This window comes from Panicum virgatum, chromosome 4K (assembly GCF_016808335.1).
Source record: "Panicum virgatum strain AP13 chromosome 4K, P.virgatum_v5, whole genome shotgun sequence".
In the NCBI taxonomy this organism is placed as follows: domain Eukaryota; kingdom Viridiplantae; phylum Streptophyta; class Magnoliopsida; order Poales; family Poaceae; genus Panicum; species Panicum virgatum.
The window spans coordinates 23615437-23636414 of record NC_053139.1 but is presented as its reverse complement, the minus strand read 5'-3'; the positions used below and the strand labels follow the sequence as shown (position 1 = coordinate 23636414).

Sequence of the window (20978 nt, the reverse complement as noted above, 5' to 3'; positions counted from 1 at the left end):
CACCACCTTCGATCGTCGTCCACCCCTACGCGACGGTCCCTGTGAAGTCGCACGTCCCCATCACGTTGGAGTTGAAGAACTCCAACTACTCCAAATGGGCGTCCTTCTTCAAATCCATGTGCGGCAAGTTCGGTCTCAAGCCGCACATTGATGGCACGCTCCCTGCCTGCCGCACCGATCCCCAATGGGATCAAGCCGACTGCTGCATCCGTACCTAGATCTTCGGCTCCGTCGACGAATCCGTCCTCGACCTCGTCATGGACGGCGATGACCAGACCGCCCGCGAACTGTGGGTCGCCATCGAGGGCCTCTTCCGCGCCAACAAGGAGCCGCGCGCCCTCCTGCTCAGCCACGCGTTCCACTCCATGCAGCAAGGCGATACTCCGATCTCTGAGTTCTGCCAGGAGATGAAGAAGATGGCCGACTCCCTGCGCGACATCGGGCACGGCGTCTCGGACACTCGACTCATCCTCAACCTTCTGCGCGGCCTCAACGATTGCTTCACCAACACCGCCGACGACATCGCCAACTCCACCGTCCTCCCCACCTTTGCTCAGGCCCGCGACATCCTCGTCCTCAAGGAGCTGCACCTGAAGAACTCCGATTCGGTGGCCGCCAGCACCGCCCTCCTCGCCTCCACCAACGCCTCTTCGTCCACCTGCATGAGCCCAGGCTGCCGCTCCTCTTCTGCTGGATCTGCTCCAGCGCGCGGCGACCAGAGGCGCGGCGGCGGCGGAAACGGCGCGCGGCGGCGGCGGAAACGGCGGCGGTGGTGGCAAGCATGGCAAGGGCAGGGGCGCCAGCAGGCCGGCCAGGCCACTCAGGCTGGCGGCACCCCTCAGCCCATGGGACAGCGACCTACTGGGCCCTGGTTTTGCTTCAACCCGGGCTAGGCTGCATTCCAGCAGCAAGCCGCGGGTGGCTGGCGCGGCTCAGCTCCTGGGCTGCTCGGCCCATCACCCCAGGCGCACACGGCCTTTACTCCCCTGCAGGTGTCACCGCTGGCCCAATCTTGGGATCAGGCCGGCCTGATTGCGGCGTTGAATCAGATGGCGCTTCAACAGCCTGGCTGGGTCTTGGACTCTGGCGCCTCCGGTCACATGTCGGCGACGGATGGTATACTCCTCTCCCGCCTACCCCCACATGTCGGCGACGGATGGTATACTCCTCTCCCGCCTACCCCCCTCTCACTCCTTCATAACCGTAGGCAATGGTTCCTCCATCCCAGTTACGTGTCGTGGCAATTCCATCCTACCCACCAGTGCGTCCAAATTTACCCTCAATAATGTTCTAGTTGTTCCATCACTCATCCGTAACCTGCTCTCTGTTAGATAGTTTACCCGTGATAACAATTGTTCCATAAAATTTGACGCTCTTGGTTTCTCTGTTAAGGATATCCAGACCAGACGCGAGATGCTTCGCTTCAATAGTGACGGCGACCTCTACACTCTCCCAACAGCCGCCACCTCCACTGCTCCACACGCCAGCCTCGCCGTCACGCCCACCACTTGGCATCATCGTCTCGGTCATCCAAGCTCCGTGACTCTAGACATTCTTTGCCAGCTCATACGCTTTGCCATTCATGTCAGTTGGGTAAACATGTGCGTCTCCCTTTTTCCAACTCTAGTTCACGGAGTAGTGTTGCTTTTGAGCTTGTTCATTGTGACGTTTGGACCTCCCCTGTCGCAAGCATATCTGGTTATCGTTACTATCTGATTATCTTAGATGATTACACTCATTACTGCTGGACGTTTCCCCTTGCTCGCAAGTCGGACGTTCTCTCTCACGTTACCAGTTTTTGCGCCTTTGTCCAAACTCAGTTCGGTCTTCCCATCAAGAGTTTCTAGGCTGATAACGGTACAGAGTTTGTCAACAACAGTCTGACTTCTCTGTTCTCCTCACTAGGTATTCACCTACAGTTATCTTGCCCCTATACCTCTCCCCAAAACGGGAAAGCCGAACGCATGCTGCGCACCCTGAACAACATCAGCCGCACCCTACTCATCCATGCACACATGCCTTCCCCATACTGGGCAGAGGCTCTTGCCACTGCTACCTACCTCCTTAATAGGAGGCCTGCACCTCGACACAAAATTCTACCCCCTATGAGCTGTTGTACCATAAGGCCCCTGACTATGCGCATCTTCGCGTTTTCGGTTGCCTATGCTACCCCAACCTCTCTGCCACGGCACCTCACAAGCTGGCTCCCCGCTCCACAGCTTGCGTCTTTCTCGGTTACCCGTCTTCACACAAAGGCTATCATTGCCTTGATCTCTCGACTCAGCGAATTATCATCTCTCGTCATGTAGTCTTCGATGAGACATGTTTCCCCTTCGCCTTGCACACCCCGTTCTCCACCTCCAGCATCGACTTTCTGCTTGCTGGACGTGCCACGCCGGTGCCTTGCACTGCTGCAGTGGCTCACCTCCCCGCGGAAGCTCCGTCGCTTGTCGACGTTGAGCGACCGCGCTCGTCGCCCCGGCTTCCTGATGAGGAGCCGCCTGAGGATCCCGCCATCCTCTTCCGTGGCCCAGTGCTGTTCAACCCCTCGGCCTCGCCAAACAGCACACCGGCCGTGGCGTCTTCACCTCCGGGCGGGTCAGATGGACCGCCCAGTGGCCCGACTGCTACTGCTGGGCTGCCACTCGCTGCTACCGACGTCGCACTGCCGCCGATACACAGCAACATACAGCTTGTGTACAGTCATCGTCCGCGGCTTGCTGCTACTACTGCTGCTATAGGTTTTGCAGGTCCTGCGGCGCCGCCAGCACCAGCGCCCCCTGCACCAGCACAGGTGCCAACGCCGGCGCCCGCCCCTTCCCGGCCTGTGACTCGATCACAGACCGGATCGCTTCGTCAGGTTGATCGGCTGAACCTGTCTGCGACGACCTCCGTCATCTCCCCACTGCCGGCAAACTATCGCAGTGGGTTGGCTGATCCCAACTAGCGTGCTGCCATGGCGGAGGAGTACCAGGCGCTCATCGACAACGGCACTTGGCGACTTGTACCTCATCCTCCTGGTGCTAACGTGGTGATGGGCAAGTGGATCTTCAAGCACAAGTACCACTCCGACGGCACCCTTGCCCGTCACAAAGCCCGTTGGGTGGTCCACGGCTTCTCCCAGCGACACGGCATCGACTACGACGAGACGTTCAGCCCCGTCATCAAGCCGGCCACCATCCGCACCATCCTCAGCATAGCAGTCTCCCACGCCTGGGCGATTCATCAATTGGACGTGAAGAACGCCTTTCTTCACGGCCACCTCGAGGAGACTGCTCCTGACCATGTCTGTTTGTTACAGAAATCTCTCTATGGTCTGAAGCAGGCTCCCCGGGCGTGGTACCAGCGGTTTGCCACATACCTTCACCAGCTTGGATTCATCGCCTCTACGTCTGACACCTCCCTCTTTGTCTTCAAAGAGGGCACGAGTGTCGCCTACGTGCTACTCTACGTCGACGACATCATCCTCACGGCATCGTCTTCAGCTCTGCTTCAGCGCATCACCGAGCGTCTTCACTCTGAGTTTGCCATGACGGATCTCGGGGACTTGCACCACTTCCTTGGCATCTCCGTCACGCGCTCCTCAGACGGGTTGTTCCTGTCTCAGTGCCAGTACGCTGTGGATCTCCTTCGCCGTGCCGGCATGGACGAGTGTCAGCCTACAGCGACACCTGTTGACACTTGGGCCAAGCTCTCCGCGACGGATGGCGTGCATGTTGCTTATCAGTCTGAGTACCGGAGTCTCGCTGGCGCTCTTCAGTACCTCACACTGACTCGACCTGACCTGGCGTATGCAGTTCAGCAGGTGTGCCTCTTCATGCACGATCCTCGTGAGCCCCACTTCGCGTTGATTAAGCAGATTCTTCACTACGTGAAGGGCACCCTTTCCTCTGGACTCCACATCGGCACTGGCTCGGCACGGACGCTCATCGCTTACTCAAACGCGGATTTGGCAGGCTGCCTTGACAGTCGGCGTTCCACCTCCGGCTACTGTGTCTTCCTCGGTGACAATCTGATTTCTTGGTCCTCCAAGCGTCAGACCATAGTCTCCTGTTCCAGCGCAGAAGCAGAGTATCGCGCCGTTGCTCATGTGGTTGCCGAGTGTTGTTGGCTGCGGCAGCTTCTCCAGGAACTTCATGTCCCAATTCCTTCAGTGACAGTTGTCTATTGTGACAATGTCAGTGCTGTCTACATGATAGCGAACCCTGTTCATCATCGTCGCACGAAGCATATCGAGATTGACATCCACTTCGTTCGGGAGAAGGTAGCTTTGGGCCAAGTTCGGGTACTTCATGTGCCATCGTCACATCAGTTCGCGGACATTATGACTAAGGACCTTCCTGTACAGTTGTTCACTGATTTTAGGTCCAGTCTTTGCGTCCGAGATCCTCCCGCTGCGACTGCGGGTGGGTATTAGATATGTATAGCCTAGCGTGTATAGTTTCCATACATATGTATTGCTTGTATTCCAAGCCACTCTAGCTATATATATATATATATATATATATATATATATATATATATATATATATATATATATATATATATATATATATATATATATATATATATATATATATATATGAGGTCACCCCCCTTGATGGGGTGTGTGGTGTTTACCCAAATCCATCTCTCTACAGCGCTGAGGTGCATTTCACTACGCCTCTATGCCAACCGGTCAGACTAGTATGGTGGATTGGTCAGACCGGTTTCGTTGGCGCAGCCCGAATGCCTACCTAAGAGAGACTCTGTCGGGCAGGCATTGTAAGGAAACGGGAACACTATGCAAGCATGAATTCGTAATTCTACTGCATTTACCAAAGATCTCATGCAAATTGATGATCATGGGTTGTTACCTCTGGACGCGCAAGTAGAGTTGGAGTCACTACCGGAAACGGGCCGACTCCTGACGGTATATGCCGAACGTCAAGAGCCCAGCCTGGAGCCCCGCACCAACACCCCCACCCCTCAAAAAAAAGGATGGGAACCTGCTTCTCACCCAAATCTTATCCTCTCCACTCTACCCTGCTTCTCATAGACCTAGGTCGCCGCCACCGCCGCTCGCTTTCCATGGATCCCTAGCCTCAGCCTCCACCATCGCTACCTATGCCTCCCCTCCTTGCTACCTGACCTCCTTAGAGGTCCAGTTCATGCCGGCCCGTCATATGCTCCCCATCCAAGTCAGATCCGGAAGCTCACGGTCAGCATCGAGTTCCCGTAGATCTCCCTGCGTCGCCAGCGCCGGCCAAGCGGAGTGCTTCCGGCAGCAAGCCTGATGCGGATTTGGTTGTCCCGTGCTGGTGAGGCGGTGACATACGCTGAGTTCTTGCTTCTCATCTGCAACGCCGCCGAGCCGGACGCAAGTCCGTGTCTTCCATCATGCGCTCGATGAGACAGGATGCGCACCTTCCAAGAACATCTTCCTCAGCGCCATATGGTACAATTCTTTGTGGTGTTAATTTCTCTCTAGGTGCCGAGTAAAGATTTGACTAGAAATCATATGATTCTTTGTGTGGTATTTCATTTGATGATTGTGTTCTAGCCTTGTTTATGAAACGAAAATGAATACATGAATACATGACTCCAGTAAGAATTGACTCTGTTTCATAATGATATATATATCCTAGAATTTATTTGGGACAACTAGCTCGAGTGTACTTGTTACCTTCTATGTTGGCAGAATAAACTGATTAGTTAATAATTTTATTTACCAGGAAACGCTGAGCACTGCTAGCTAGCTCAGACAAACCTAATGATGTGCGAGCAAATCTATATGTGAAGCATCATTGTCGTACTTTGCTAGAATCTGGAAGGTGAGTGCCTCCGTTATATCCTAGTGTTTCACTGTTTAGCTACAGCCCGTTTTACAAATGCTTGCAATACTGTCTGGATGTTGGGAAATATATATGATTGAGTTGGCACAAAAGTTTCTCATGTAAGTAGCTTTGTTCTGAACCAAACTGAATTCAGCTTTGTTCTGAACCAAACTGAACTCCTGTACGATTTCTGCATGCATTTTATTTATTGTTGAGTTCAAGAATTTAGAAAGAACAATTTAGGATCAAAGAATTCTAGGAGCGCTTCTTTATTTTGTTCTGAATCAGACTGAAGTCATGTATGGTTTCTACTAATGAATACCATCATTGCTATTTAATTTTCAGTCTTGACAATGTGAACATGAGTTGCCATAATATGTTCAGGTACAAAAATACAATAGGATGGCATGGAGGATGGCATGGAAGTGTCATCTTGCTTCAGTTCAACTTCAAGGTAAACTTCAATTGACCTTTAGTTTACTTGACTTCAGATAACTAGCTGGGAGTCATGTATACAAAGAGTAATAAGAGTTTAGCAATCTACTTGAACAATAATTTTCAAGGGACAATTTAAGACTAAATGATTCTCTACTCTGCTTGAGCAAAGTTTTTAACTTAACTAGATATGTGTAGTAGAGTGAACTGATACTTCCATCATTACTATTTTTATTTTTAGTTTTGACAACTTTAATATGGGTCACCATCTGATTCAGTTAATTTGGTCGCTTGTTCAGGTACAGAAGTGTCATCTTGCTTCTTTGCAGCTAGAAGGTGAACTTCAGTTGATCTTTAGTTTACTTGACTAAAAGATATACCGAGCTGTCACCAAATTTAGATAACTAGCTAGGAGTCATACATAAGGAGTTGTAGAGTTTAAATCAATCTGTCATATGATGACTTTAGATTTGAAAAATGTATACTTGGTGGACTTCTCATTTATTTATTTTGTTCCAATAGCTTATTGATGACAATGTGATATGTATGTAACATGTAAATAATCAGACAAGCTAGATTTGATGGAGCTGACAAATTGTAGTTGCAGATGCAAGTCCGTTTGTGTTTTTTTTTTTTGCTTTATTAGCTGGTTTCCTGATGGTTCAACTGTCAGGAATTAGTCAGAGTTTCCATCCAAAGACCGACCATCAGGAACTGTCGTCAGGAAAGTATTCCTGTCGGCCAACCGTCAGGAAAAAAGAGGTCTTTCCTGACAACTAGCTCCTGTCGGCTTGTTCCCGACAGTTGGCCGTCAAGAACAGTATTCCTCACGGTTTTCAGCCCTTTCCTGACGGTTTCCCGTCGTCAGTAACTTCCTGTTTTCTGGTAGTGAGTAGCTTGCCACAATGTAGCACTACAAGGTTTCACCCCTGATGCAACGGCCTAAAAGTGTTGCAATATGCCAAAAATGGTTGCAATAGATAAAATTGCAACACAAAAATTTGGTTGGGAGGCGTTGCCACTGATGTTGTAGCAATAGGTTTGCGCAACGGTTTATTTTGGTGTTGCAACAGATTTTTTCCTATTGCAACACAATGGTGTTTTGTTGCAACACCATGGAGTGTTGCAAGGCATAGCATAAGCAACCACTGTGGGTGTTGCAATACTAACTATTGCAACACACTCATTGTTGCTTGAGATATATATTGCCACGTTCTCAAAGGGTGGCAATAGGTGCACTAGCAATGACAATGGTTGTTGCAATAGAACCTATTGCCACGCATCAATAGCATTGCAATAGATGGATCCTCTATTGCCACACTATCTTTATGGTTGCAACACTTGGCCACTCTATTGCCACACTAATCATTTTGGTTGCTATAGGCGAAACACTCTATTGCCACCACAAACATTTGGTTGCTATAGGTGGCAACTCTATTGCCACACTAAACATTGTGGTTGCTATAGGTGGAGCCCTCTGTTGCCATGATAAATGTTTGGTTGTGAGAGGTTGTTGTTCTATTGCCACGACAAATGTTTGGTTGCTATAGATGGAAGTTTTTATCTCCACGATCAACACTTGGTTGCTATACTTGGACCTTCTATTGCCACGCTCTCCCCCGATAAGATTAGCGAGTATTAGGAAGGGAGAAAATCACGTAGGTGGGTGGGACCAGGTGGGGGCGCCAGTTTTGTTTTTTATTTTCATTTGTTTTGACGGGAGCGCGCGTCCTGTTTGGCGCTAGTATTTTGTCGATGGAAAAAAAAATGCATCTGGCTTCCTCCTTGCGTGGGCCAATGGAATAGAGGGATGTGTTTGTGCTGTAGAGAAAAAGATAAATAAGGAGGAGAGAGATCGGCCACTACTTATCTATTGTACTTAATTTTCACGATTGTTCTTGGTTCATTAGAAACATCATACAAATTGACATTAAAGATATACAAATTGACATTGCAAAGCCACGAGAAGGCCATGGAGGCGCCAGCGTCAACAAGACGGGGCCATGAAAGATGCCGGAGTGCGGCCTGATGAGGCCGCCACTGCGCATCCAAGCCCGGCGCCGGTCGACGACGACGGCGCCCCGACGACAGTGAGGCGCGGCGTGATCAAGCTAGGCCACCAAACCGGCAACGACGGCACCGTGCGCTGTGACGACGTCGAGGCGGCGAGTGTTGCCGGCGTCAGGCTGCCGCAAGGCCTCATCACGCCAATGGTCGAGGAGCCGCGCACGGAGCCGACAAGCTGATCTGCAACTTGGCACATGAGTACACGCTCCCATGCAAGCACAGGCGTGCACTGATATCGTGCAAGTGCACCTGTGCTGTAGAGACACAAGCAAGCTACAGGGGCATGCACGAGTACGTGCGGCAGCAAAAAGGAAGTAAGCTGCGTCTTCGTACACACGCATTGCTGGAGTCACTCCATCCACGACAGTGCTGCCACGATGTGGACCTGGTCCAGCTCGCGCAACCATGCATCGCCGACGTACCTCTACGACTACGACGCCATTCGAGACCGACGAGGCCGGATGACTCAGGCGGTGCCGCTGATGCTCCAGCTGCGCTACACCGATTCATGGACACTGACAAGGCCATGGACGACGCCTCGTCACCTCGGCTAAGCTCAGCTCGATCACCTCGGCTCTTGAATCTGACTTGTTAGTATAACGAGCTAGCACGGATCGACTCGTTATCCTAACGAGCTAAAAGTCTACCTTAATTACTTCGGCTTGTTGAAGAGCTTGGAGCTACCGCTCGCGACTTGTGATGGTTTCGCTGTCGCTACGGCCGACGTTCAAGTTAGGCGACGCTGTCACGACTTGTGACGGTTTCGCTGTCGCTACGGCCGGCGTGCACATCTAGCGCGAGCCACCGATCGATAGGTGTATGTTATATTCATCTATTGAGGTCAAGTCTGTTTGCAACACAACATGCTTGTTTGAGTCGGATTGGTCTGGTGCCCCCGTCTTGAGGGCTGTGGGTAGGTTTCGAATCCCTTTGCTAACAAAATTTTTGGTTGACGCAATTTTTGCGTTGCATGAGACTCTGGCGGCTGCCGCCTGCCGGGTGGGTCGTGGCGTTGCTGTCTTGCTTGCTGCTCGGATTTTTTGGGCTGGGCGACGGCGGCTGCGGGCAACGGCGCGAGATTTGCCCTCGAGCAGGTTGTGGCTTGGTGCCCTGAGCGACGGCGGCTGCGGGCAAAAGAATCCTAGCTACGTGAGACTTGTCCTAGACCAAATTAAAAAGAATCCTGGAATCGGTGGACTGCAGGGCAGGCGAGCGCACGCGTGCCGGCCCGCCGCGCTGCCGCTGGAAGCGCCCTGCCCCAATCTGCACTCGGTGAAGAACGCCTCATGTACGTTTACGGTGAGTTTCAGATCTCATCTTTTGCATCCATGGTGCACATCATGGCTTATTTACTCCATCGATTCAGGCGAACGCATGCCGGAACCCCTACCGCCTTCTAGATAATCCAAAATCATCGCCGCTGTGAGCGTACTGCATCCGCGCATCTCGTGCCGCCCGCCGTCGCAATCCCCCTCGATCGCCGGCGTGTTCCGTTACCGTCGCCTGACGTCGCTAGGGGCGCCACCTCCCACCGACGCGATCCCCCACAAACCACAAGTCTACATCAGGTGTTCTAGGTATTGTTCATTTGCCCAATAATCAATTTTTAAATTATCTCCAATATTTTGTCTCCTTTGGCGCTGAGCAGTTCCATATTAGTATATAGGTAGTTCCCTATTAGCACTCTGTTGAACAAGATTATATATGTATTTACCACTAATTTTTATTTTTAGACTAGGTTCGTGTCCGTGCTTTGCTACGGGCAATACAAATCATAGATAAATGGTGTCAGATTGAAGGGGCTAGCAATATGGATTGAATCGTTGACCTTTCCTTCTCAAACTTAGTGTTGGTGTCTAGTACCATAGTCTAAATCTCTATTGCCAAACTCAAACAGATAGCAGATAGCTGAGATGCCGCTGCAAGTGGTTGGTATAACAGAACTCGATAGGAATTCTAATTTGTTGAGAACTCTTTGTACATGTACTTTTATTTTTAGTGGATATATATACATATATGCACACTAGCTGATAACTCTTTGTACATATACTTTTATTTTTAACATAATTGATAGAATTTTAATTTGTTTTTGTTTGATGTGATCATCATCATGCAGAATAATGTCACGTGGCGATAGGAGTTGGATGCGCTTGCCTCGTTCTTCACCTGAGTGGCTTGAGAAATTCCCACAATTTCTGGACATCACATTTGGTGGCACATCAACAGGTGGAACTGCTGCGTGTCCATGTCCGAGATGTGTTTGCATGGTATACAGACCGCAATCTGTGGTTCAGATTCATTTGCTTAATAGAAGGTTTGATGAAAGCTTTATTCAGGAAGGGGAAGGTTCAGATGTAGGATTACACAATGAAATCGTGCAACCAGCTGATGTTGAAGTTCACAATGACATACCAGTAGCAGCAGATGTACATGTATACAATGAAGCCACACCACCTGAAACCGCAGTAGACAATGAAGAAGATGCACAGAGTGATGGCTATGGTGCCACTAATTTGGTTAGATCCCTAATCAGAGGTGCTATACATGGAGAGATCCGAGATACTAATGAACAGCCGAATGAACATGCGAAGATCTTCTTCAAATTGTTACAAGAGGCAGAAAAGGAATTGTATCCTGGTTTCTCAGATGCTACTAAGGTCTCATTTATTGTGCAACTTTTTCAGCTTAAGTGCATGTACAGCATTAGTAACAGAGCATTGGAGGGGGTACTTAATCTGTTCTCAATGGTTCTCCCTAAAGGCCATTGTGTTCCAGACACAATGGAGAAAGTGCAAAGGGTCGTTCGAGATCTAGGCTTGGACTATGTAAAGATAGATGCCCGTGAGAAGAATTGCGTGTTATTTTGGAAGGAAAATGCAAATCTGGATACATGTTCCAAATGTGGCGAGTCTAGGTGGAAAATACCCGACAATGGTGCTCACATGGGTGATGCGGATGGTGGTGCTGTTACAACAAATATAAAGCATATCCCACGAAAAATACTATGGTATTTTCCTCTTACTCCTCGCCTGCAAAGATTATATATGACAGAGAGCACATCATCACAAATGCGATGGCATAAGGAAGAATTGGTCAATGATGGGAAAATGCATCACCCTGCTGACTCGAAGGCATGGAAGCATGTGTTATAGATGGATGTATCTAGTGGAGAGGTATCTACGTACTGTTAAAGGATATGTGCGGAACAAGGCGCACCCAGAAGGTTCAATAGCTAAGGGATACATAGTCGAGGAGTGCCTTACATTTTGCTCCAGATTCTTGGATGTCGATACCAAGCTGAATCGTGCTGATCGTCATGAAAGTATAGCTGTGAATGAGCCGCCATCTGGCCTGAGCATATTTGGTGAAATGGATTACAAGAGGAGAGGACAGACTATCAAGATATTTGGTGGAGATGAGGTACAGAAGATGAGGCACTACATAATTAGTAATTGCGATGAAGCTAGACCATGGGTCGAGTAAGTTGCAATTTACCATCATTAATTATTGTACTATACTATCCATTTTTGGATCAACTAATTAATTGGTTATTTTGATGTAGGGAGCATATGGAAGAACTTAAAAAAATTAGTCTAAGGAATCTTAATAAACGACACGAGGAGCACTTTGTAAGGTGGTTTGAGGGCAAGGTTAGTTCTATTTTTTATTCCTTGTGTGGTTAGATCAATTTACATATTAATAGAGACATATGTTTTCAAACTGAGTTTGCAGATCTCCAAGCTATATGAGAAAGGGGAGGCAAGTGAACTGATGTATGCCCTTTCTCTGGGACCGGACCATAGAGCTCGTGTGTTCAACAGATGCTACATAAATAACACGCCATTTTGAACGACTTCCATTGAGAGAAATCTTGTCACTCAAAACAGTGGTGTACTTGTGAGGGGTGATGGTACTACTAGCAACATGATTTGGTATGGAGTGATTAGAAGAATTATCTCACTCGAATTCCCTACACAAAAAGAAGTTCTATTGTTCCAATGTGATTGGTATGATGTGCCGGCTGCCAGGACTAGCAGAAATAGAGGCTACAGTAGGGATAAATATGGTGTTGTCGATATTGATGCTTCTAGGTTTTGATATTCAAATGAACCTTACATTCTAGCAATATAGGCAGAACCGGTGTTTTTTGTCAACCTTATGAACAAGTAGGGATGGTCCAGTGTTGTTGCAGTGTGACCAAGAAATTTGTTTGCCATGCCAGAAGCAGAAAATGAGGGAGACATGGAAGTCGATCTAATTGATGTGGGAATCCAGGACATTAACTTATTAGGCTCAAATGAGGATTTGTCAAATTGGACAAGAGCAGACAAGCAAGGGACAACTGGTGATGCCTCCGTTACTAATCAGGTGCGTGGTGAAGCTGTTCCCGAACCAGATGATGGAGTCTTGATGAGGATGACGACGAAGAAGATGACACCTACATCGATGATGGAGTTGTTGCACCAGTTGTGGTAGAAAGCCTAGAAGATGATTTCTTTATTTAGAAATTTAATCTTTATTGCAACTATTTTTTGTATTCAAGCTAAATATGGATATGTGTAGACCTTAGAATTTAAATAAGATACAATGCACTATTCAGAGGTGTGACTTACAGTGATGATGCCGGCTGGACTGCATGGTGCTGGTTCGCTGGGCAAACATGAGATGGAAGTAAGTCATGAGCACGTCACAGTTAAAAAGTAAAAATAACAAATGTCTTCACAAATGATGGCACAGCTCGGTGGTAAGGTGGTTGATTGTCTTCCCTATGATGTAAGTTCGAGTCTTCCTTTGGTCATTATTTTTGCTGAATTTGTATTCGAGCTGACGGACATGGTGGTAATTTAGTTTAGTGCACGTTCAGAGCATGTACTGAAAGGTAAATACTAAAGGTAGCCTTAAACAAAGACTTTGTTTAGTGGTAAGGCATCTGAATATAACCCTCGCTGTCTGGGTTCAAATCTCGTTTATGCTCTTTTTTGTTCCATAATGCTATTTTTTTAACATACCTGAAAGCATAATGCTATTTTTATTTTGAGAAGCCGAATGTGCATTTATAGAGCCACGTGTTTTACCTTTGCCTTTGCCTCAACGAGTTCTCCCACTTTTATTTTCTTCATTTGTCCATCTAACTTTATCTAAATAATTTAAAATTTATGTTGACATAGCTAAAGTCATGGTTCCTATAAAAAATAAAGTACTAATTTTTTTCACAAACATAGTGGTAGTAGTGATCTTGCTGTCACCGGTGCAGTTTTGCGAGGTTGTAGGTTCAAATCTTGGTCATGTCATCTTTTTTATTTTTTTCTTGCTATTTTTTCCATACCATGAAAATTTTGAATATCATAATATGAAATTTTAAAACGGCATTTTGGGATACTAAAATATTTTGAAAGAATTTGTCTTATCAATTTTTCCACACATGCTAAATTTGAATTTCAAATTATGAAAAATTTCAAATAGAATTTTGTTATCTCAAAGACCCACAAAATACAAGTGCCACAAACCATATTGTACTGCAATGAACAAATTGGTCTATTGCAACATAAAATATTCGTGGCAATAGTAAAATAATATATATTGCATCCAGTAAGGATGGTAGTTGCAAAAAGTAACAAGAAATTGCAACGCCACAAAATTTATTATGACCCTAAAAAACCGTGGCAACAAGAACATGCAATTGCAACCATTTCGGAATTCTTGTTCCAACTAGTTGAATGCCCGTGCGTTGCTACGGGGGTCAAATTCTTTTTAACGTGAACAAAACAAGTATATGGAGACAAATCGTGATGCAAATCAAACAACCAAGCGGGTATCCATATCAAAGTATTCAACCAAAATGCAACATAGAGATTGCTATCGACATAGACACATAACCAGTTAACCAATATCAACAGGCGATAGCTTACTCACCATGCTTATCATTGGAGATGTGTTACAATAGTCACCATACTCAACCAGTTCTTTTTTCCATCAATATTCATCAATGCCCCTACCTGGACTATAAGGACATAAAAGACGTGGACAGTATGAGCGAATATCCAACCATTAATTTATTTGGTCAATCAGAAATCATGAATATGATGCCAACCATAATAACCATTAATAAATGCAGATTTCAAACTAAATTTGAATTAATGTTATTGCATCATAGCACTTATATTGTATCGTACAACAACAAAAAATATATACCTTGGCCCTATGATAGCTAAAGTGCCATAGTATTATTTCAGTACAAGTGTTCTTCCGCTTCACAGAACACACTATTTTTTCTGACCAAGAACAATACATGGATCAACACATTTTATATGGGTATTCTTGGAACTGGTACATTTTATATGGGTATACAAGAGCAGATAATTTGTTACAAAAAACAATCCTAGGCAATGAAAAGGAAAATCTATAACTTCTGAAAGGGTATTGACAAAGTGGATTTGTTTTGGGTACGGTACAAGAGCAAATCATGCCATATTACTGAATCCATGGACGTGTAAGTTGAAACAGTCCAGAGAATACAGATTTGAACCAAGAGAGTACATCGTTTACACAGTTTAATTTCATAGCATCATTTGGATCCTTAATATCCTAGGATAGGATAGCAGAGAACCTAAGCCCTCTCACGTTGATCCACCTAGACAGCTGAATGCCCTTGGGCAGTTGGTGTGGATGACGCACAGTTTTGTTTCCTTGAATAGAGCCACCAAGTATGCTTCCAGAGCCTCCTGTAGGGTAAGCACCGCATGACTCTGAACATCTCTCTTTCAGGATTGACATTGTAATTAGTAGATTCACATATAACTTTACAAGAACTGATAAGAACTTCATTTGTTATTGTGAAACCTGGTTCTATGAAGCATGCATATGGCAAATACTGTAGCTGTTCTATTCAGCAAAAATGAACTACGTGCCTTCCAGAACAAGGATAGAATGCTTTTAAAAAATGCAAATGACAAACTGTAATCCTTTCATATACCTTCCCCCCCCCCCCTCAATTTTTTTTCCTTTTCTTATTTTTCCTTTCTTCATGGTCTTGATGCCTTGATCTACTTTTCATCTCTGAAGATTATATCTCCAATTTGTCCACCAAAAGGAAAGTGCAGCCTGCGACTTGAAATAAATTTATTCAGATGGATACAATTTCAGTAGCTGGTTGTTGGTTTTCAATCTAATATGCGGAAACATATTGTGATCCATTCTCCATATGCCAAGATATGCCGTCAATAGAACGAGACATTTAAAAAGAATGAAAACATCACAACAGAAGATTATAGCATCTAGTCAGAAAAAAGTTCGAAGAATTTGCCTAAGCAAAGGGCATTTGACATGTCTTAGATTGAGCATCACACACTTAGTTCAGTGCCATCTGGAGGATGGAGGGTTTATGGCCCACTGCTAATCATATTACCTTAGAATTGACAATAAATCCTAAATCCTACACCATCCAAGTAATGCAAAATTTATCCCTGGCAATGACATAAAGAATTGTATTTTGCACACTCCAAAAATCATATCGGAAGCACATTCTAGTATGTGTTTTTGTCTAAAGGAAAAAGGCATGCCAGTAAATTTTTACCCAGTCATATAGTATGTGTTGTATGTCTTAACAAATTGAAACAACTAAATTGCATTCATCTATAATAAGGGCTGGTCCTGAGATTTCGGGGGCCCAGGGCGAGATTTATGCTAGGGGCCCTTCAATAATAATAAATAAATAATATATGAAAAAAATAGTACCACTAAATGCTTAAATTGTATAGATAACATTAATATCAAGCGATGAGTATATATTACCTCAAAAGTTTCTTCTAATATTTTTAGATACGAAGTCGATAATGATAGTATCGATATCGATTTCATCCAATAATTTCTTCTCGATACATAAAATTGCCAAACCATTTAACCTTTCTTGAGACATTGTGGACCTCATATAATTCCTTTTGAAAATGTTCTTTCAGCTGATGCTACAGCGACAGGCTTAGTAAATAAAATCTGATAAGCAATTGAAACATTAGGACAGCAGTCCACTTCTCTAACATACTCAAAAATCTCCATAGCAGTTATTGGTTTATCTGTTAAAGTCAGCTGAAGAAAATGTAACTCTGAAATCAGATCATTTAAATCAACATCAGATGAACCATCAGAAGAGAAAGTGCTTGCAAAGATAGTGCAACACTCTCTTAGCTTAATATTTTCCAGATGACATGATAGTACTTTATGCTGAAATTAAAGAGAAAATAAAATAAGTTAGTCATGAATGCGCTATGTGGTAAATTAAAAAAAACCAAGATTGATCAAATAACCGGTTGATTTATAGGAGAGACGGTTATGGAATTAAACTAAACTAACATGAATAGATGAATATGACTTGCCGGCTTGCTGCTTGCATGTTGTGTGCATCAGCACATGTGCGATGCGTCCTGCACTCCTGGTCCAGCCGTCCAGGCTAGTCTCCGTCGGGCGCTGAGCGCCGTTGGCCCGTCTTGCCTGCGCGTTGGTCGTCGGCGCGCGGCCGGCAGCGAGAGTTGCGGCACGGCGCAAGGAACTGCGGAAGCGGAAGCCGAAGGTCTGACGCCGCCGCCGCAATCGCGATTTGTGGGCTTCAGCGGTGCATGAGTGCGGAGCAAAACGAAAACTGTCCATTGGAATTCTAATTGCACTACTAAGTCTAATAGGAGTATGTACTCCGGTGGGGCCCCTTGAAATTGGGGGCCCGGGGCGGCCGCCCCTCTCGCCCCCCTCCAGGGCCAGGGCTGTCTATAATTGGGAAAGAAATAAGAATTATAGTCTCAGATACGAAAACTATCCATTGGAATTCTAATTGCACTACTAAGTCTAATAGGAGTATGTACTCCGGTGGGGCCCCTTGAAATTGGGGGCCCGGGGCGGCCGCCCCTCTCGCCCCCCTCCAGGGCCAGGGCTGTCTATAATTGGGAAAGAAATAAGAATTATAGTCTCAGATTGGTATCTCAAGTATAGTACCCGTGCGACTTAGATGATATAACCAATCGATAGAACTGGTAATCTAAAAATTTAAATAGGATCTCTTAATGCAGAACAATGGTCAAACTGTTATATTGCCATAAAGCATGCCATTCAAATATTAGATGCAATGGAGAAGCATATAAGTAGGAATACCTGCGTCAGCACACAAGCATTATCGCTTGTCTTCATCTGCAGCTACAGATTGCTGTAACGAAATGTGTAGAATGATTCTTCAGTGATCAACAAAATGTGTAGAGCTACTTGCATGTAAGAGTAAGACTGAAATTTCAGAATAAAAAACACATCACTTAGTATGTTGAATCGTTGCTTTCTGACACCACAACAGAGCTGACAAATAAGAGGTAATATCACCTTCATATGGACAAGTACATGCCCGTACTGCACACCTATTATGATGGCAGCATATTTAGGTTTGGCAAACAAATATGAGGAATAGATTGATTTTAGAGTACTAAAATAAAAGGAATTATGCAACCTTTAGAAAAGTTACAAAGCTCCAAACCGTAACGATGCACTGGCCGTGACTGCAACAGCAAAAAAGCACAGGAATTTTTGTCAGTACAACCAAGCAAGCAGGAAAAAATGGAATTTTTTGTCCTTCCAGCATTAAAATAAAAGATTGCATGGGACATGACTGTGGGGGCTTACCGAATTAGAGTATACAGATTTTACCAAACACCTTGCAAGCAATGCAGGAAATGTGGTTGTGTGATGGCTTTTCATTGCTCGCAAGCCAGTCGTTCTTGCAGTTCCTTTAGGTAAAGCTGGAGTGTGTCGAGTTGCCCACCTTGCTTGGGCTTGTTGCCGGCGGCCAATGGCGTGGACCATCCACATGTGCTGCCGGCGCCCTTCCAAGCTGCTATCCAAAAAATGGAAGTAACGCACACTGGGATTCTCCACGAGAATCCACCTAACTGAGACTGGAAACAGAAAACAGATTGAATCCTCAATCCAAGAAGGAACACATGAGCGACAACATCATACCTAGCGAACGCCGCCGTCGCCAGTGCCGCGGATATGTCAGCTCTGTTTCTTGGGGAAGTACCCCGGCCGCTGCCTTTGGGCCTGGATGTCGCCTCCGCGGGAGGTGCTCCTTGGGGCAGCGCGCTGACGCCTACGCAGGCGCGCGTGCACGAGCATCGTCTACCGTTGCCGCTTTCTGCTCCTGTCATGCCGTTGCGGCGATGAAGCAGCGGCGAAGCGGTGGCGACGAGGAAGGAGGGGCGCACGGCTTGGCGGCGCAGGGACTGGAGGAGCGCAGGCCAGGGTGAGCGCGGGGCGAGAGCGGCGTCGCCGAGTGCGGGGCGACGAAGGAGGGGCGCGGGTCGGCGGCCCCGAGCTGGCGGAGGAGGGGCGCGCGGGTCGGCAGCGCCGAGCTGGCGGAGCGCTCAGAGAGAGGAGCGCGGGCTGGACCGGAGAAGGAGGGGCGCGCGGGCCGGAGGAGCGCGGACCCAGGGCGAGAGCGGCGGCGCCGAGCGTGGGGCGACGGAGGAGGGGCGCGCGTGTGAGGAGACCGTCAAGAGATGTGGGGGCGGAGCTCGCGAGTGGGGAAGCGACCCACGGGGAGGCAGAGCCCGGAGCGGAGGCAGACCCACGGGAGGCAGACAGAACTTCGTGCTTTTTTAGGTAGTAGGAGATTACCACCTAGCAATTGTAACACTACTTAAAATTATTATTGCAACCCAGAATAACTATGGCAATAATTAGAAGTAAAAGCAACTAAATCCAATATAGTTGTAATTCCACCAAATAATTGCAACGAAAATCAATACTAATGCAACTCTAAAGCGCCATAGCAATAACGCCAACTAATTGCAACGACAAACCACACATATTGCAATACATTTAGTCTGTTGCCTTATAAGCACATATTGCAACCATTTTACGGAAATGTTGCAATACGACACCCCTATGGCTACCAAATTAGTGGTGTTGCAATCGCCTGGCGTGGCATTAGAGGCGAATCCTTGTAGTGTAGTCATGTCTCAGTGAAGAGGAAGCAGATCGCAGCTCATGGTTCATCCTTCATGTCATGTCGATCAGCACTACGACAATGCAGCAGCGTCTCCTCGGAATTCACACGTGTAACACCTCTAAACAAGTCTTAACCAGAATGCCACCAAACCAACATATATCATGCTAAGAAGATCTTTTGGCAGCATCTCTCCTGTTTTGAGTTCAAGTGGAAGTAACACGATAACATGATATATGATTAAGTAAGCATACTAGCAAGATAAAACAACTTAAAGAGAATATAAACACCACCAAAGTTTAGGAACAACTATCATGATCCAAAAGTCTAAAGCTTTAGTCTAGCCAAATTCTAGCACTATTCATATTACAACACTAGTTAAAGTAGACAATTGTGTGAAAAGAGTCACGTGAGCTGCTAATTCTCCACCCCTTTACGCAAAAGGCATTCGAGTACCTGGAAAGATAAAAAAGGATGTGAGATGCGAGATCTCGGCAATTAAACTAATTTAACAAGCTATTTAAACTAAGTTCATTAATCATAGATTTAAAATTTTCATTACAGGTAAACCAAAAAGAATCAATAAGATATGTCGAATCAAATAATGCAACCATATAAAAAATAAGATTAACAACCACCGATCCTTAGATAAGGATCACATCCTTCCAATAACTCTCAAAGCCATACTCCAAGGCACACATCTCATATCCCAAAATCATAATGTAAATACAATGCTATGTCTCCTGACTTCATACCCAATAAGATATAAAGCTGCATTGTTATACCCAATAAATAATGTTGTACCGGTATGATCAGAAACATAGGTTCACCATATATCTCCTGTATGGATATAAATTTTTTACTTTTTTTACGCTGCTGAAGACCTCATACCCTAATACAGAGAAAACGCCGGCGAAGAGTCTATAAAATATTAAATGGGACCATCACTGATTCACTGGACGATTTTCTGCTATTTGTCGTCCACATGGTCCTGTGACGAGGAGGATTCATCGCGGACCCCATTTGCAGACTATGCAAAACCATCATCACCACTAGGGGAAATCGCGTCCCTCTCCCCAAGGCAAAACATCATGTCCAGCTGGGAGATTCACTTGACACTAGCCAAACGAGGACAAAAAAAAGTCGGCAGCATGATTCGAACTTGCGCGGACAGAGCGCAGTAGATTTCAAGTCCACACCTCCATTACCACTCGGTGACTCGGACAAATAATTCCGGGTAATTGTGTTTAGTTGCTTCCCTAAAATTTTTTTAAAGAGAATGGTGCTATTTAATAGTATTAAATAAAATCTATTTACAAAATTTTTTGCACGAATGGTTTGTAAATCGTAAGATGAATCTAATGAACCTAATTATCCATAATTAGCGGATGGTTACTACAAAGTACTATTGAAAATTATAGATTAAGTAGACACATTAGATTTGTCTTGCGATTTACAACTCATCTGTGTAAAAAAATTTGTAAATAAATTTTATTTAATACTTCTTAATAGCAAGATTTTGTTTGATGTAATAGGGTGTAAAATTTTTGAAAGAAAACTAAACACCCCAAAAAGAGTACATGCTCAAACATCATTAACTAACTTCTTATCAGTCTCGATTCATTTCAATCCGAGGACAAAAATTGAACCGATTCAATTAACTAGAATAGAACAATTATACAACA

At 45.7% G+C, this 20978-nt stretch overlaps 1 protein-coding gene and 1 long non-coding RNA gene across 16 annotated transcripts; one reads left to right on the top strand and one right to left on the bottom strand.

Moving 5' to 3' along the window:
• The first annotated feature begins 4967 nt into the window (after positions 1-4967).
• Positions 4968-6876, top strand: LOC120703506. Its single transcript, XR_005687036.1, has 4 exons — positions 4968-5437; positions 5715-5813; positions 6201-6270; positions 6551-6876. It is a non-coding gene; the product is annotated as an uncharacterized LOC120703506 (long non-coding RNA).
• A 3741-nt stretch (positions 6877-10617) lies between these two features.
• Positions 10618-18914, bottom strand: LOC120703504. Of its 15 annotated transcripts, none has more exons than XR_005687032.1 (9): positions 18306-18914; positions 17970-18177; positions 17797-17845; positions 17673-17707; positions 16110-17579; positions 15292-15419; positions 14232-15040; positions 12932-12968; positions 10618-12799 (listed from the first exon to the last, which is right to left on the bottom strand). XR_005687032.1 is itself a non-coding variant. In XM_039987611.1 (6 exons), exons 1-5 carry the CDS (start codon positions 18491-18493, stop codon positions 17496-17498), a joined length of 618 nt encoding a protein of 205 aa, XP_039843545.1. In that variant the 5' UTR covers positions 18494-18854; the 3' UTR covers positions 14628-15419; positions 16110-17495. The 15 variants fall into 15 exon arrangements, 1 of the variants encoding a protein (XP_039843545.1); XR_005687035.1 differs by having other exon boundaries at positions 14232-15419; positions 16110-17239; positions 17454-17579; positions 17970-18207; positions 18306-18843; XR_005687034.1 differs by having other exon boundaries at positions 14232-15419; positions 16110-17505; positions 17609-17707; positions 17970-18207; positions 18306-18842.
• Positions 18915-20978: the final 2064 nt, after the last annotated feature.